The sequence below is a fragment of the Cygnus olor genome, chromosome 18, assembly GCF_009769625.2.
Source record: "Cygnus olor isolate bCygOlo1 chromosome 18, bCygOlo1.pri.v2, whole genome shotgun sequence".
In the NCBI taxonomy this organism is placed as follows: Eukaryota; Metazoa; Chordata; class Aves; order Anseriformes; family Anatidae; genus Cygnus; species Cygnus olor.
Window position 1 is genome coordinate 5,919,189 of NC_049186.1, and position 16,588 is coordinate 5,935,776.

Consider the following 16,588-nt stretch of genomic DNA (forward strand, 5'->3'; position numbering starts at 1 on the left):
TACACCTTCATAGAGAATCTCTCTAGTAACAAAAAAAAAAAAAAAAAGAGGAACATTAAGGAGGAACAGTTCACGTCCTTGAGCAACCTTTCTATAAGTACTGGCTCTTAACCAGCAGGAGTTCCTGATAGGTAGCACAGTATAATGTGGGCCATGTCTAAGTATTTCTCACCTTTTGAAGTCTCTATAAAATAGAGGTATTAGAAACTTGAAAGGATATGGGATGTAATTGGACATAAGGAGAGGGGAATTCTGTCCTCAGCAGCTGATTTTCCCTTTTTCTTTATTTTTTCCCCCTCGTGTACCAGAAATTAACAAGATTTTCAATCTATCTTAACGATAGATTTAGATCATTCATGCAAGATTCCTAGTTTGCTGTATTTTCTGTGCCTATCAGTGATCTGTCTTAGCAGATTATTTTTTTCTGGTCGTCTTTGGTCTGTAACCAAATTTTCATCATCCTGTACGGCAGCACCGAGTCATGCCAACAAACTGAATTAAGCAACTGATTTTAGAGTTGTTTATATTTCTGTTGGGTACAATAATCTGAGCTGGAATACTAGATATGAATGGAAGCTTCATTCCAGACATTGCATTTCTTTATGAAACCTAAGGTTGTAACAGCATAGCTCTGCCTGCCTGTTTAGTGTTGCCACCTGGTGGTAATATCTCAGTTGCTTTTTTCTGTTTAATTTGGAAAAGCTTTTTTTTTCCCCTTCCCTGAACAGTGATCTGCAGCATTTGAAGTGGTGAGAAGCTCTCATGTTGAGGAAGGGGAGCAGAGGCAGTGTACCCATGAATTGTTTTGTGTTAGCTGTGTCACCAAGACAGTGTCTATGCTTTCAGCCATGGTATAGAAGCTCTTCATGCCAAGTGGGGAATTCTTGCCTCCTGTTTTCAGTGTTTTAGACTAAAGAAAAAATACTGGTGTGCTGTTCATCTGGAAAATCCTGATGGACCCTCTGTGGAGATACTCTTTATTTAGAATAAAATTGTTGGAAACGTAGCTTCAACTGGATGTCAACATTTGTCAAAAAAAGTTGTTAAAGTAGAACTGAAGTTGCTCCACTACTTGTGAACATCACCTTGTAAGGGTTTTTTGTGCTGCTTTTTTTTTTTGAAAGAGTGGAGAAATCTGTTTTGCAAGATGTCCTTTTGCATAAGTCCAGACTAGCTGCCAAAAGAGATGATCCTACCCTCCCTATGGCAGTTCTTTTCCCAGCAACTTGCCTTTGATGGGACTGGTGCTTGTGTACTGCATTATCACACAGGCATAGTGGTACTGTGTGAGGGAGGGACGGGCTGAGACTGTGAGAAGTGCAGGACCTTAGCAAGAGTAGCACGAGCTTGAAATGGCTTTGAGTCAATTGTGAAATTGCTGTGTCTGAAGAACTAAACTGAAGCACATGTTCAACTTCCACTCCACATTTCCAAATACAAGATTTGGAAGGTGCTGTGGTGCAGCTTCTTTAATGTGACCTTGTGCTTGTACCTCAAAGTCCGTGGCACGTGTCCTAGGTATCCCGTGCACTGTCTTCAGCAGCTCAGACGACTGCATGCAAGCATCAAAAAGTACATGTGCTGGATGGCAGCTATGTGGTAATGCAGTGTAAAAAAGCTGAAATAACTGCACGTGCTATTGGAGAAGGAGTGTTGTGACACCAGAAGGCCTCAAACGTCTGCAACTTCAGAGTGGTTGGAACAGGTGGTTTTAAACTGAAGACCTACTATAAGAAGAGTGCATCTGAAGCTTGCAGGATTTTTTTAAAAATAATTTCAGTATTTGAATTCTTTCTGTGATCACTGATTTCTGTAAGATGCAACTGACAAATGGTTTTCAAACATCTTTACAACAATGAATTGGTATTTGTATTATCAGTGTCACCAACAGCTTTTACTGTGCCCCAAACAACCTTTTTGTACCCAACTCTTCATGCTTATGATCCCAGAAGAATGCTCAGTGACTAATAATGTGCTTTTCTGTGTTCTTCACTCCTTCCCAGGTTTGGAAACGATGTGCAGCACTTCAAGGTGCTTAGAGATGGGGCTGGCAAGTATTTCCTCTGGGTGGTGAAGTTCAATTCTTTGAACGAGCTGGTAGATTATCACAGATCCACATCTGTCTCCAGGAACCAGCAAATATTTCTACGGGACATTGAACAGGTGCCACAGGTAAGACAAGTGTCCTCATAGAGCATATTTTTTAGGCTATTGCAACCACAGTCTGGAGTGGGATTACATCTCAAAGGAAATGAATAGGGATGGAGAAAAGCTGACTTCTTTTTTTTTTCTGTTGAAGTGTATTTTTGGATCTTGTTGACAGAATTATACTGGAAAATCAGCTGGATGTTTGTGCAAAGCCTACCTGCTAACTCCTAGTCTCCCCTTCAGTCCCGGCAAAATGTTGTTGTTGCTGCTTGGACACTCAGCTTGTGTTAATGTTTATGGTTACTGTTGAAGTAAGGTCATCTGATTCCTGTGAATTAAGAAGGGGTTTACTACTGTTTTAGGACATGGTAAGAAAGGACAGTTCTATTTGTACTGGTTCATAGCCAGAACTACCCGCTGGTAGCAGTGAAGTTTTGGTACTTTCTTGAAGAGGTGGCTACAGGTGGTGGCATATGGAACATCTGTAGCCTGCTGTTTTGAATCTATCCAGCGTAAAGAGGAACCAAAACCTCCTGCTACGTGTCAGTAGAGCAGCTTGCGTGTATGTAACTCTTTTTGTTCCATTTCCCAGGGCAGTCCAAATGTTATGTTGGATATAACTGGATCTTTTGTCAGTTCTGGATAAATCCATTTGCCTCTAACTGCAGCATTCTAGATCTAGCTTGAAGGGGCCGGAACCTCACACTTCTTGGTGCTCTGGGCAGCCTTTGCCAGAGTTCATCTGAATTAACGTACAGCTCTGCACAGTTGGGTCAGTGATGAACAGAGGATGAGAAAAGAGCTGGCTGAGAATGACAAGCATGAAGATAGCTTGTTAGACTCCCAGTTTTAAGAATGCAAATGCATTTTTAACTTAACCTCTAGCTTTTCCATAACAATGGAGACATTTGCTGACCAAACGCAATGCTTTGTGGCAAAACTTGCTGATATTGGAGAGGTTTAAGGAAAATGTGTAAAATGCCAATGTCCAGCTTTGAGGGGAAACTGTGTATTTCACTGGTTAGGTAGGTTATTAATATTCATGCTGCTGGTCGCTGTAAACAGGACAAATAAGTAAAAAGACCATTGTAGTACGGTACAGATTTATGGTAAGTAGTGAACACTGGAAAATAAATACTAGAACGTCTGAGACATCTGCTGTCTTTATTTCAGGGTTTTCACAGAAATTTGACTTTTTTCTAAGGTCTTCTATAGACCATGCTTTCCTTTTTTATCATGTTACAGATGATGGAGGCTGGCTTTCGGGAAAATGAAACAGCCCAAGTGTTTACTGTTAAACTCTGGTGCAAGTTAAAATCCTGCCTGAGGGACCAGGTGTCTCGAGTGCTGTAGAGATGATTCTCATTTTGCGTATCTTTTTCTTTCCCCTTTCAGCAACCAACGTACGTTCAGGCCCTGTTTGATTTTGATCCCCAAGAGGAAGGAGAGCTGGGTTTCCGCCGCGGAGACTTTATCCAAGTCCTTGACAATTCTGACCCCAACTGGTGGAAGGGAGCCTGCCACGGACAGACGGGCATGTTTCCACGCAACTATGTGACCCCAGTGAATCGGAACATCTAGAGATAAATATTAGAGATTATTTAAAGAAACGAGAGAAACAGTAAATACACATACAGAGCCTAACTGCAGCCAGTGACCTAAAATCACACGGCGATAAAACCTGAGTCACCTTTCACCGTGAGGTGATCCTCCTTCACAGTACGGAACTTCAGGGGTGGGGTGGGGGGGAAGAGTTCAACTTACACACCAAAACTTATCTTAGGAAAAAAAAAAGAGAAAAAAAGAAAATAACAAATTTCCTCAGCTGCTCCTGGGTTACCCCCTTTCATTCACTCTTCTTGTTTCCCCCTCCTCCTCTGTCCATCAGTGCATGAAGTTTTAATGCCATATAAAGTCCTAGCCATGCAGTTAAAGGAAAAGGGAGAAACTCTGCTGGTATTTTCTCTCTGCAAACGGTCTTCATTTGACATGAAGGGACATGAGAGAAGAACCAAATCCACAGTCCTGCCTTTAAAAAAAAAAACAAAAATCATCAGTCTGCTTTTGCCTTCAACATTCAGCTCTTCTTGCCTGGGAAAGATGAGGTGTTACTCTAATTTTTATTGTCTCTTCTCCTTTGGCACTTTCTTCTGAAGCTCAGCAGCTTCCAAGCAGGGGAAGGGAGAAGAGTTATGTGGCTTTTTGTTTTGTTTTTTCTTTTGAGTCACAGAGCTGCTTTCAGAAACTCCAACCTACAACTGAAGTCTATTAATGCTGTGCTGACAGCTTTTTTGTTTTTTCTGAAAGGTGTACGGTTGAGCACATTCTGTAATTTTTTCCATAGTGCCTTTCCCTTATTTTCTTTTTTATTATTTTTTAAGTTAAAAGGACAGTCCAGAGCTTTTCAGAGGGTTTTTTTCTGCCTATGTGTAAATAAATACTTCGGGGTGAGGGGTGTAGAGGAGGGTGGCTTTATCAACGGACATTTGAGAAAAATCTACAACCAGAGATGGAGCTTTAATCTTAAGATTTGTCTTACTGTTTGACTTTCCTTATTCCAAGGGGGGGAAAAAATCAAGGCATTCAGTGGCAGCTTAGGCTGCTCAGTGGTGGGAAGCTGCAACCAGGAGCCTCAAAAGATATAAGAGAAACCGGGAAGGTATGTCCAGGGAAAATGAGGAAGAATATTTTGGGGAGGGAGGGTTAAGGGGGGGGAATTTGAGAAAGAGTAGTCCTGAGATGTCCTATAAAATGTACATTCCTTTGATGGAAAACTTTATAATGCAGAAAAACCTCAAGAAATAGTGCTTGAAACCATTTTATGCTATTAGTGAATGTTTCTACGTGATGCATGTAATCAGCCTGTCTCTTTTGCCTGGATAGGGAGTATTTGCAGTCATGTTGCTCATGAAAAGTGGGGTTGGCATCACTGTTCTCCAGTTTCTCCTCCCTCCTCAGGTCAGTGTTACTGTTAAAGTAGATTTCCCTCCACCTCGCTCCCCATTCACAGCAGGCTGTGTGATGACTGTAATCCCCACCCCTTACCATAATGGCATTTACTGTGGCCATTTGCTCTTCCACCAGAGCAGTGTGACGTTAAATTGGATGGGAAGAAAAGCTATCAAACCACATTGCTCTCTGTGCCAATCTTCAGTTGTGTTATTTTTCCTTCTGGTGGCCGCTTGGCTGTATCCCTTCACCCCACCAACGAATCCAAAAACTGCGGTAGAGATCTCCTCCCGCCCTGCATAAGCACGGGCAATCTTTTGTTGGAGGGTGCCTTTTTTTGTACTAAATGTTACAGGTTTTATTCCTGAGATGGACTCTGCCTTACACTTTGATTTTCCAGCAGATGAAAGAGAGAGCTATCCTGTAGAGTATTACTTTCTCCCCCTCTCCTTGCTAGCTGTCACTCACTTTCTTCCTTCTTTGTAAAGTGATTGGAAAAGGAATCTATGGCATTCTCTACACCTGGACCATTTGATTGTTTCCTTATTTTGGAATTGGTGTATATCATGCAGCCTTGCAGACATATGTCTTGTGTGTGTATATATATTAAAAAAAAATCAGTGTTTAAATAAAAAAAGGCCTATGTACTTAATCCTTTAACTCTGCAGCAGCATTTGGTAGATAGTAATTAACTGTGAATAATAAATATACATTGAATTCTTCACTTGAGCATCTGTCTGTTATTTCAGCTGACCAAAATATAGCTGATCAAGCTAATTTATAAGTGCTCAGCCTCTGTAGCATCGCAGTTAGATCTCAGCATGCTTAGCCAAATTCATGTTGCTCTTTCAATCTGTCAACTGAGAACCGTGTCACTTAACCACACGTGCTGGTGCGAATAGCGAAGCGGGGAGAGGAACAATCAGGTCGCTGTCAGAAGGGCAAACAGTATCTAGTAGTGGAGTGGGAGGGTGGCACTTGAGCTTTTCTTCATCTGCTTTTTTTCTCAGCTCTTTTCGTAACCACTCGAGCGGCCCTGTGGTGCTGACTCTAATGCAGTAAGGAGCCAGTAATGGAGAGCGATACGCTGGTTATTTCTGGAGGGTCTTGCTAAAGGACAGAGAGAAAGATGAGCATCTGGCTTGTGTAACAACAGCAGCTCCAGTTCAGACTGTCACAGAAGCTTTGGCTCTGCGTGGTCAGTGCCTTACAGATCGTTTTCAATTTTCTCTTGTTGCCTAAAGAAATGGAAGAGATCGGTTGTGCTAATGAGGGGTGTGGGCAGCTCTGCAGGTCGCTTTTCAGAAGCTGCTGCTCTGTTGGTTCCGCCACTTCTCGCCAGCCTCCTCTTACAGGCAGGTAATGCCTCCGCCTTTTGTAGTGGGTTTTAACGTACAATAGGAAGAGGCCCACTGACATAACAGGCTTTTAGTGGTTACTCTTAGTTAGATCAAATACAGATAGTAGTCAAGGAGTGAATCAGAAATGCTAGTATATTCCCGTTATTAAGTTTTCATTTGCGCCAGTGAAGTCAGTATAGAAATTATTCACAGTATGGCTTGAAGTTTTGGGCACTTTTTTACAATACTATAGCAGGCCATGCTCAGGAGCATGTTAATTCGTACCTTGAAAAGTTTAGCAAAACTTTTTTTGTGCTTCTATGAAAAGCAACGTGCCTGTTGCTGTGATGGTAGGTTATGGTTAAGGAACAGCTGCTTTCCACTTAGGGGCTCTGCGCAGACCTGCTGTTCCCCCCACCTCACCCCTTCTCCCCAGCACCCCAGGGGTGCTGCTCGACCCTCAGCAGCCCCACACCGCCTTCATTTCACGACCCCAATACAGCGGGAGGGGGCGGCAGGGTCCAGTCCCCCCTGAGGTGAGCGGGGCTGCGGGACTACAACTCCCAGCGTGCCCCGCGGCGCGCAGGCGCAGCGCGGCGCCCGGCAGGCGGCTGAGGCGGCGGGTGGGGCCCGCGGCGGGAGCCGGCCGGCACCGAGCGGGCCCGGGGGGCGAGGGGAGGCTGAGGGGGGGAGTTGGGGTGAGGGGCGGCTGCAGAGCCCGTGGGGTGAGGGGCGGTTTTGGGGCGGGGGGCTGCGGGTGAGGGCTTGGGGAAGGGTGCTGAGGGGGTTCCCCGGGCAGGCATGGTGGGCTACGACCCCGAGGCCAAGTGCGTCTCCACGGTGGAAGCGGCCGCTGCGGGATCGGCCTCCGGCTTCGTCACCCGCGTCCTGGTCAGTCCCTTGGATGTCATCAAGATCCGCTTCCAGGTACTCGGCTCGGGGACAGGGGGCAAGGAGCCCTCGTGGAGCAGGGCTAGGGTGGTGCTGGGCGAACGGCTCGCACCTGCACACAGCGCTAATTCTGCGCATCGGCCTTCGCCTCTGTCAGGTGCAGGTCAGGCAGGGTGGCAGGGCTGTCGTGCACCTTCCAGTTACTTACGTGACTCGTATGTCTCAATGGGATCATGCGTTTTCTTACTTTGTTCTCTTTTTCTAAATGATCTCAGTCGTCTAGTTTAATTTTCACTGTCAGCCCTACTGATGGCCTTTGCGTTGTTTGTATGCTTTTACTGCTTAGAGACCTACGTAAATCACGTCTCAGTCAGGTCTAGATGTGATTCTGAGGAAGGCAGAATGTCTTCGCTTAGCATTGGTCGGCTCTTAGGGTTGTGAGTTCCTGAACGGGACGCTTCAGCATCACTGAAACGTGATGTGGAATTGAAAATATTTTTTCTGTTTTCTTCCAGCTTCAGATTGAGCAGATCTCCTCCAGAACCCCGGGGGCTAAGTACCATGGCATCTTGCAAGCTGTACAGCGCATCTTCCAGGAGGAGGGCTTGGGAGCCTTCTGGAAGGGCCACGTTCCTGCCCAGTTCCTTTCAGCGGGCTACGGAGCTGTTCAGGTAAGGTGACCGGACATCAGCCGGGCCCAGCGTACCTCTGTAGGACTCTGCTTTGCTCTTCAGACTGGCTGCATGGGCAGATGCAGAAAGGTAGAAAAGTCTAGGTTTACCTTGGGCTGATTCAAGGCAGCTCTAGTCACAGATGTATAGTTGTATAATGTTGCTGTCTAATTCCTAAATTAATTTTCCTGAGCTTGCTGAACAGAGCTTAATTCTGCTTGGCCAGCCTGGAGCACAGCAAGAGTAAACTCAGTTTGCTCTCTGTCTGGTGTCACAGACAAGCCTGTTTGCTCTTGACACTTGGTTTGGCTCTTAATGTTCTAAGTCTGTGTAGTTTTTTTGCTCTGGTTCACATTTTCTTAGCAAGCTGTTAGGGCAACACAGTCAATGAGGCTGAATTGACAGTATTTTGCACAGCATTGTTATGCTTTATTTTTAAGTATTAGCAATATATTTTATGATCAGCGGTTCAGAGAGTAATGGGTACTATATCTGTAACATAGCAAATACTTTTTGGGATATATAGAGCATGAAGATGAGTTTTCACAGCTCTGAATGCCAGATGCACCAGAAGTATCAGAGATCAGAATACCACAAGCATTCTTAAGGCCACTCAGTGATTTTCACAAGGCATTCTTTGAGCACATGCTCCAACAGCGTGCAAATTGGAGGACTTTTGAAGGACAGAGAGAGGAGGTGGTTACAAGCTGTGGGTGGAGCTCTTGGTGAGATGAAAGAAGAGGAGGAAATCTGTGTCAGTGATAAGAACTGACTCCTTGACCTGTGTTTGTTTGTTTCTGTAAGTTCATGGCATTTGAAAGCTTGACCAAACTGGTGCACAATGTCACCTCATACAATGCCCGCGATTCCTTTGTGCACTTCATCTGCGGTGGACTGGCTGCTTGCACGGCCACTGTTGCAGTTCAGCCCGTTGACACACTACGCACCCGCTTTGCTGCTCAGGGTGAGCCAAAGGTATGGTTCAGAATTCAATGTTTGGAATTTTTATCTATCGCAGTAGCAATTTTTCGTTTGTATGGATACGGGAAGTTTGAAAAGTACATAAGTCTGTGGGTTAGCATAAAGGAGCAGGTGCTGTTGTTGGGCAATGTTTGTGTTGTTGCCAAGATATCCTCTGTGCTGTTGACATTAGCTTTCTTAATTATGTTTTGCTGGGCCTGTTTTTGTTTGACTCCTGACAGGTGATCCAGAAAGGAGAAGCTGTCCTTATCAGGATAACTCGATTTTCATTTTGGCTGTTGGCCAGTTATAGAATACACTCCCTAGCCAGTTGTACGTTGCGTGTTTCAGACTTCCCACTTACACAGAGTCATGTTTAGATCATGGTAGGGGTGAATCTTGAAACCTTTCACCTGTGTTTCTTACCCTTTCTTATGCAAGAACTGGTCTCCATACTAATTAGGTCTGTAGTAACAAGACACGTGTGAGTTTGTATCACAACCGTTTCTGTTTTTTGTCTTAGCCTGCAGTAGAATCACAATATGTATTATATTAATTCCGTTGCAGGACCAAGCAGAGCTGTTAATAAGAGAAATAAGTAATTATGGCAGTGATGCAAGTGGTCTCAGTCCACAGCTTAGGTCTGTGCCTTGTTTCTTGCCCTCAGAAGCACAGCTTGGATGTGGGATGTGATGTCAGCCCAGGCCTTTCAGTGCAGAGCTAACGATCCATTCATTCAATTAGTCTCTTGTGGCTCAGACTTAGGTTGGAATTGTCATCTTTATTAAAAGAGCCACAAGGGCTCAGCTAAGAATACTGCATGAAGACGTGCAGAATCACTTTGTTCGTCGCTCTGTGCTGAAAACCAGTCAGTTGTATTTTGGGCAGCGGGAAATTCTTATCCTCTTTACCAGGAAATATCCTGACCTTTTGGGCTGATGTTTTTAAGCCAGTTTCACTGGCAAGTCAGCATCTTCTTTATTGTCTAGATCTATCACAACCTTCGCCATGCGGTGGTGACCATGTACCAAACAGAAGGGCCTCGGACGTTCTATAGAGGTTTGACCCCCACAGTCATTGCCATCTTCCCATATGCTGGTCTCCAGTTCTCTTTCTACAACACTCTGAAACAACTGTCTGAATGGATGATTCCGGCTGAAGGAAAGGAAGGAGGTAGGCACTTGGGACAGTGAAGTCTGTGATCTGGAAAGAAAGAGAGGGTGAACACTAGTTTGGGAGACTGTCATAAGCTCAATTTTCTGTCCTATCTGTCCTTTTTCAATGCAACCTCTGAAAAGCATCTCAATTTCCCATCTTTTATTCTTACCCCTGCATGTATACTGTACAAGTAGAGTGAAGTTTACAAATAACTCATTTTATGGAATGACCGTGATGGAAACATGGTTAGATGGGAAACTGAAGTGTCACAGGCCAGAGGGTGTTCTTTCTTGAGCTGTGTCACGTTACTCGTTCCATGGGAAGACCGTGCTGGCATAATCTTTCTCTCGATTTCAATAGCGCTGTACAAACAGGACTCTGAGATTTCCTCAGTAAATCTGTCTACGGGTTCCAGCAGAGCTGTTAGAGCAGAGGATTCATTTAGTCTAGTTTAAAACTACTTGATTTGATACTCCTGTGTTGATTTCGAGCTCCATTATAAAAGAGCCTTGTCTTGGTGCAACCTGTCGCCTTGACAATTCTGGAGGCTAGTGCCTCCCAGAGAGAGAATGGATGCTGCGTAAATGTGTTTAGGTTCCTCAACAGAATTTCTTCAGATGGGGGAACTAGACTTTTCAATATCATGTCTGCATATTTACTTCTAAATGGCTGATACTGATGGTGGTTTTGTGCTGTGAACTCATGTATGTCAGGAAAAAGACTAATACCATAACATTAATTTCTCACAAGACTTTGTGAAATCAGGCAGTGTCAACGTGTGACTTAAATTGACTTACTGTGGATGGGAGCGAGCAGTCAGAAGCGCAAGGTTTCCAGTGGGAAACCTTCCTTTTACTGGGAGCCATGAAAACTGTTCTATCCGGTAGTGACAGGTTCTCTGGTGACACTTCCTTTTGTGCATTGCCACTTGGTAGATAAAAATCATAACTCAGTGCAATGATGGTGTGATTTTAAAGGGTCGTCTTGTGCAAGGTTATTTTAATTTACCTCTCATGACTTTTTAATCTGAACTTCCCGCTAATCCTCTTTTCTCCCTCTGCCATCATCTCCCCTTTCTGCTTCTCAGGCAATGTTAAAAACCTTGTTTGTGGCAGCTGTGCTGGAGTCATCAGCAAAACCCTCACTTACCCTTTTGACCTGATCAAAAAACGACTGCAAGTGGGTGGCTTTGAGCGTGCCCGAGCAGCCTTTGGGCAGGTGAGAAATGTTTGAATTGCCTGGTTTTCATGAGGGTGGATTCACATCAAGACAAGAAGCCAGTCATCACTAGAATGCAGTGGCGATTCACCAGTGGTACCTGTTGTGTTCATATACTGGTTGGCAACTTCTGGGAAACTTCTGGGAGCTAATTGTTCTTGTTTAATAATGGGAATAGCTGTGTGAATAAATTGATTTATTTTATGATATCGTCCAGCATACCTGTGCCTTGCCTTCTCTTCCATCTTCATCAGGCAGGCTGTCTTGGAGCTGGGGATTAGTTAGTCAGACAAATGGGGGTTGGTTTCCTTTATTCTTCTGCTTGCTGCCTGGTATTTGTGATCGAGGAGCGAATGACTGGCAGGGGATTACACTGGCTTTATGCTGGGATCGCCTGCCAGTATCCTTTTCTGCAATTATTGTTTTGATGCAAAGAATGGGCACCAAGTGTTCAGCATATGTCTTATGTACCAGAACATCCTGAAACTCACAGTAAATTAAATGCTTCTGGTGTTCTTAAGCACCATCTGCAGCACCTGGAAATATACTTTAGGGCATATACAGATCTTTCAAGGAGCTCTCTCTTTTTTCCCTGAAGAGTAGAAATTTTCTTTTTATGTTTCTTTCAAATTCTGCGGATCTGAGAAGTAAATCAGTCTGTACCTCAAGAAACTTTGGGATAGGAATTTGAAACCTTAACTCATTGCATTGGATGCTTCTTTTCTTCCAGTGAGGTACAGAATTTGTTCTTAGCGCTGATGTGTCACGTTGTTAAACCTTCATGGCCTGAAGTGATGACATACAGACAGCTAATTTATAGACTTCTAAGTGCTGTAGCTGTGTTTTCTGCATGTCAGAAAACTGAAAAGCTATCTCTCCTTAGAGAGTGAAGAAGATGGCAAACAATAGCAGCATGATCTGAAATAATTGCTTTACAAACTCCTACCATAAATAATACATGCTGTTGTGGCATAAAGATTTTATGGGCATTCTGTTGGAATGATCTGCTCAAGCCAGTGCTGATGCAAAATGCGTGCTTTCTCTTTGGCAGCACGAACAACCTGACTCTCTGAAACTTTCAGGTAGTTATAACAATAGCCAGAAAAGCATTTCTGGGATGCATGTCTAGATTATGTTTCTGTGGTATAGCTTGGGGCTCTCTGTGTTCTCTCTCAGGTAGGCTCTCTTGGGTTTTTCTTCTCCTTTAACCTTTTCACCATTCTTTCCCAGGTGCGGATGTATAGGGGTCTGCTGGACTGCCTAAGGCAGGTCATGCGAGAGGAGGGCCTGGGTGGATTTTTTAAGGGCCTTTCGCCCAGCTTGCTGAAGGCTGCTGTCTCTACGGGACTCGTCTTCTTTTCCTATGAGCTGTTCTGCAGCCTGTTGTGTGCCCTGAAGAACACTGACAGCACCGAGAGGAAAGAAAGCTGAAAGAGGCGTGTGTTTGGCTACCTGGTGTTCTCCTGGAGGAGGGAAACTGAAGGTTTTGCTCTGTCTTTATCATGTTGGAAATGTCAGAGCTCCCAGAGTTCCACCAGCCTGGAGGAACTGACATCCTGGGACCAAGCAGGAGGAGAAGGTGACTGCAGTTCTGCTAACGACACTGAAATGCTCTGCTGGAAGCTGTTAAACAGAGCACTAGTTTGTTCTGTCTCCTCTAATATCAGCACACATTTAGTGAGGGGAGGAACCAAGCGTCCAACTACTTAGCAGAGCCTGTGCTCTGCAAAGACACCTGGGAGAGTGGGTGAATTCCTGTGCTTGCACAGGAGGGATCTCTGATCACAGAGAGGGATCCTGGCTAGCTGCTGCTGCTTAACCACGTGATGCCACTTAGCACTAAATCTGCACAGCTTTTTTTCCTTGCTTATGGTCTGCTGTTGGCAGCATATTCTTTTCTCTGTGTTGCACAGGTAGCTCTGCACCGCTGTTGTGAAGTCAACTAAAACCTCTTTAGCGTGCACAGATCCTTCATTTTCCTTTTCTTTGCTGCAAATTTTGTCTTGATTGCCACTCACTGGCTGAGCGTTCTCAGCCACTTTAAACACAGTATCTTAGTGGATCATGCTGACTTCAACTCATTCTGGTGAGCTTGACTGTATCGTAAGTGCCAATTTCTCTTCCTGTGTGTCTTGCCATATCTCTCTTAAGGCTTTGCATTGTTTTGGTCACGCTTTTTCCAAGTAGACCCTGAGATGAAGAGCCCCGCTTTATGGGGTTTCAGCGCACAAGCCCAATTCTTACTACAGGGTGCTTTGCTTCCCTGCTGAGTGAGTAAACAAATGCTGTGTAGAGTTTTAGAAATATTTAATCTACATTGGAATACTGAAGGAAAGTCCTGTGGAAAGTACTAAAGTCTTTTTAAAAAAATACCACCTTTGAATGTTTCTAGACAGTATCTCTGTATTGGTCTCAAAACATTTCTGAACCTCAGTCCCACAGTGGTGCTAGCAAATGAAAATGTTTTGACAGGAATAGCTGAAGTGACAGAACTGAACATCAAATTGGAGTTTTTCAACTGGTGTTTAACGAGAAAAGGACTATTGAATTATAGCTGGAGAAGTGTTTTTCTTGAGTTTCAAAGATTTTACAAATGGTTTTAAAAAAACACTCTGAATTATGTAAAAGGGAAGAGAGGAAAATGACTTTCTTCCTCCTCTTTTATTCTGTTTTTTTTTCAAGCTGAGCAGGGCATAGCTGGACCAGTGTATGGAAGGCAGGCCTCCAAGGAAGAGCCAGTGTGATACAAAAGCACGTTAGTCATCTGGTGAATGGTAAAAAGGGCAGAGCACTGCAATTATTTTGAGGATGGTTTGATGGTTCTTCTCTTAACGCAGTTCTCTGTGGCTTTCTTTCAATATTCAGGGTGTTAATCCCAAATGGTCTGGCCAAATTCCAGCATGACCAATTCCATTCTGTTGACGCAACTTCTCCTGGCAATGTGGATTGCGTATCAGTGTTACTCACTTATCCTGAACTATTGTGAGAGGCTGTTTTTAAAGAGCAGCTGTTTCACTTGTGGGTGAGATATCCAGCGAGATTCCTTGCAAGCCCAGGGCAAATAAGCAAAATAACTTTGTATCTGCTGTGGTTTGAGATCTGTGAGTGCACAGTGGCTGTTTCACTGCAGATGACTTTGAGAACTATTTTATAAATTAGATTGACTGAGCAGTGTTAGGTAGGAGGCTGATATATGAACCTTTCAGAGTGTTAAATGCATGCACTGAAAAAATGGGCGGTTTTTCTCAATATTCCTTGCATTTCTCCTTTAAGCAAAGTTTTGTCAAAGTGCCTCGATTCCATTGGCATTTTTCTGTTACCTAGGTTCTTCTGAGAGCTCCCCAAAACGTTCTTAGAAATGTTTTGCATTTGTTTACTGTTTATCCATTGTTCTTGGAAGACATTGTAGCCTGTAATGTCTTGGAATACATCATAACCAGTGAAGAACTTAGCCTTCTGATGTCCTTCTCAGGCAGAGAAATATCTCGTTTCAAAACAGGCACGAACAGGTTGGGATTGTTACTGCCTTTTGGCTACTGCTAGAGAGGAATGCTGTCATGGTTAGCAGGGATGGGACTGGCTACAGCAGAAGTTTTTCCATGCTGACCTAGACCTCCATACCCCTGTAGGAAACGTGGACCCATCCATCCTGTTTAACATTACAAGACTCTTGTTTTCCATTTTACGTGAAAGAGCTGCTGTTCATCTGCACACAATAGAGGGAAGCTGGTTAGGAACTCAGCGGTGGGAAATGGAAGCTCTGGAACAGAGGATGATTTTCTTTGCTTTTCACAGGGGTCAAAGACTAAAGAGCACAAAACTGTGCTGTTAGGGTGATGTCCCCGGAGTGCGCTGCGAGGTGATGCAGGCAAGGAGCTTTCGGGTGCGTGCAACCTGACTGTTCCAAAGAGGGGGCAGCAGTGGAGAGTGCAGAGCAGCTCCTCTCTGCGGTAATTTTTTCTCCACCCTGCATTAAATGCGCTTGCCTCAAACAGATGGCAAAGTCGAAGTTTAAGTTGCTGTGCCAGTCTGGTGTGGACTCCAGAAGAAGCACTCCGTGGGCAGAGCACTTTGGTGCACAGCCTGGTTTATAAATCCCTTTGGGCTGCTAAGTATAGGCCTGGAAAGGCAGCTGCTCTTTCAGTGAGGGGAGGAGAAAGAGGTGATGACCCTAACTGTAGAACATGAGAAGCTGCATCTCAGTCACTTTCTCTCTCGCCTTTGGTCAGCAGCATCTGTCCCTCTGACGTGCACTTGGCTGATGGGGAGTCGCTGCTGGGGAAGGGACTGTGACAGGAGCGTTGTTTTCTCTTAGGGGTGAGACTGGTTTCGTGCAAAGAACTAGGGGACAGGTCTTACTGCTGATGCTGCTCCAGCTAAACCCGCTCACACCACTTGAATCTAAGTTCCCTAGAATTCGAGGAGCAGGAGACAGGAGAGAGCTGTAGTCCCCTTGTTCTTCCATATGCTGGAACAGAATTTTTCTTAGAAACTACACACTGGATCAGCCCACTTGAAGCGAATCCACACAGCGGGTGACGTGCCGTGAGGCTGCTGGGTTGGCTGGGGTTCACTGAGGCAATGCTGTCAGTGGGGACGCGCGTTGCCTGGAATTCCCCTCTTAAGCCGCTCAGCAATTTGTTTTCTTCTAGTGCCTTTTCTCATCAGAATGTCCAAAAGCACTTTGGCAGGTAAACGTTACACACAAGTCACGCGGTGGTTGTGGGATCCACCACAGCTCTTAGCCTGCCTCGGGCAGGACCTTTACGCACAAACTCCGCGATGAATGCACTGCTTCCTCTAGCACTGACCGGCTCTTAGAGTTCCTCGGACAGTCGTGTTCTCAGGAGGCTCATCCAGAGCTGTGTAGCATCATTTTTAAAACGAAATGAATGTTTTACAGTTGGTTCTGGAATGGACTGTTTGTATTCGGGTTTAAGTTTTTATTGTGGTGCAGAACTGTCATTCTCTGCGGCGTTTTGCTGTGTTGTCCGGGTGGATCTTTCGCAGCTGCTGTAGTCTGAAAGCATCCGAGCACAAAGTGCACGAAGTGTGTGGCTACCTTTAGAACGACTGAACATTAAATATTTTGTTATGCTCGTGCCTGGCTGCAGTTTTTCATTCCTTCCCTCCTGGCGGGTACGCGCGGCTGGACCTCACAGGACTACCATGGCCCTCCTGCTGCCTGGAGGGGAAAGATAAGGAGGGCCTGCCCGGAGCAGCAGGAGCCGTCTGGTTTTCCCTTCCTTCGCT

The 16,588-nt window shown here is 44.7% G+C and overlaps 2 protein-coding genes across 7 annotated transcripts in view; both read left to right on the forward strand.

The window, feature by feature from the left end:
* The window catches only part of GRB2 (growth factor receptor bound protein 2), a 57,461-nt gene extending 51,640 nt beyond the window's left edge, over nt 1–5,821 (forward strand). For all 6 annotated transcript variants that reach the window (XM_040530076.1, XM_040530077.1, XM_040530079.1 and 3 more), the window contains 2 exons: nt 2,004–2,172; nt 3,544–5,821. In XM_040530076.1, coding sequence (XP_040386010.1) covers nt 2,004–2,172; nt 3,544–3,729 — 355 coding nt within the window. In that variant the 3' untranslated portion in view covers nt 3,730–5,821. The remainder of the gene's footprint in view (nt 1–2,003; nt 2,173–3,543) is intronic.
* Nucleotides 5,822–7,090: 1,269 nt separating this feature from the next.
* Nucleotides 7,091–16,436, forward strand: SLC25A19 (solute carrier family 25 member 19). The gene is made up of 6 exons (XM_040530975.1): nt 7,091–7,364; nt 7,844–7,999; nt 8,804–8,974; nt 9,949–10,132; nt 11,205–11,335; nt 12,566–16,436. Exons 1-6 carry the CDS (start codon nt 7,239–7,241, stop codon nt 12,764–12,766), a joined length of 969 nt encoding a protein of 322 aa, XP_040386909.1. The 5' UTR covers nt 7,091–7,238; the 3' UTR covers nt 12,767–16,436.
* The last annotated feature ends 152 nt before the right edge of the window (nt 16,437–16,588 follow it).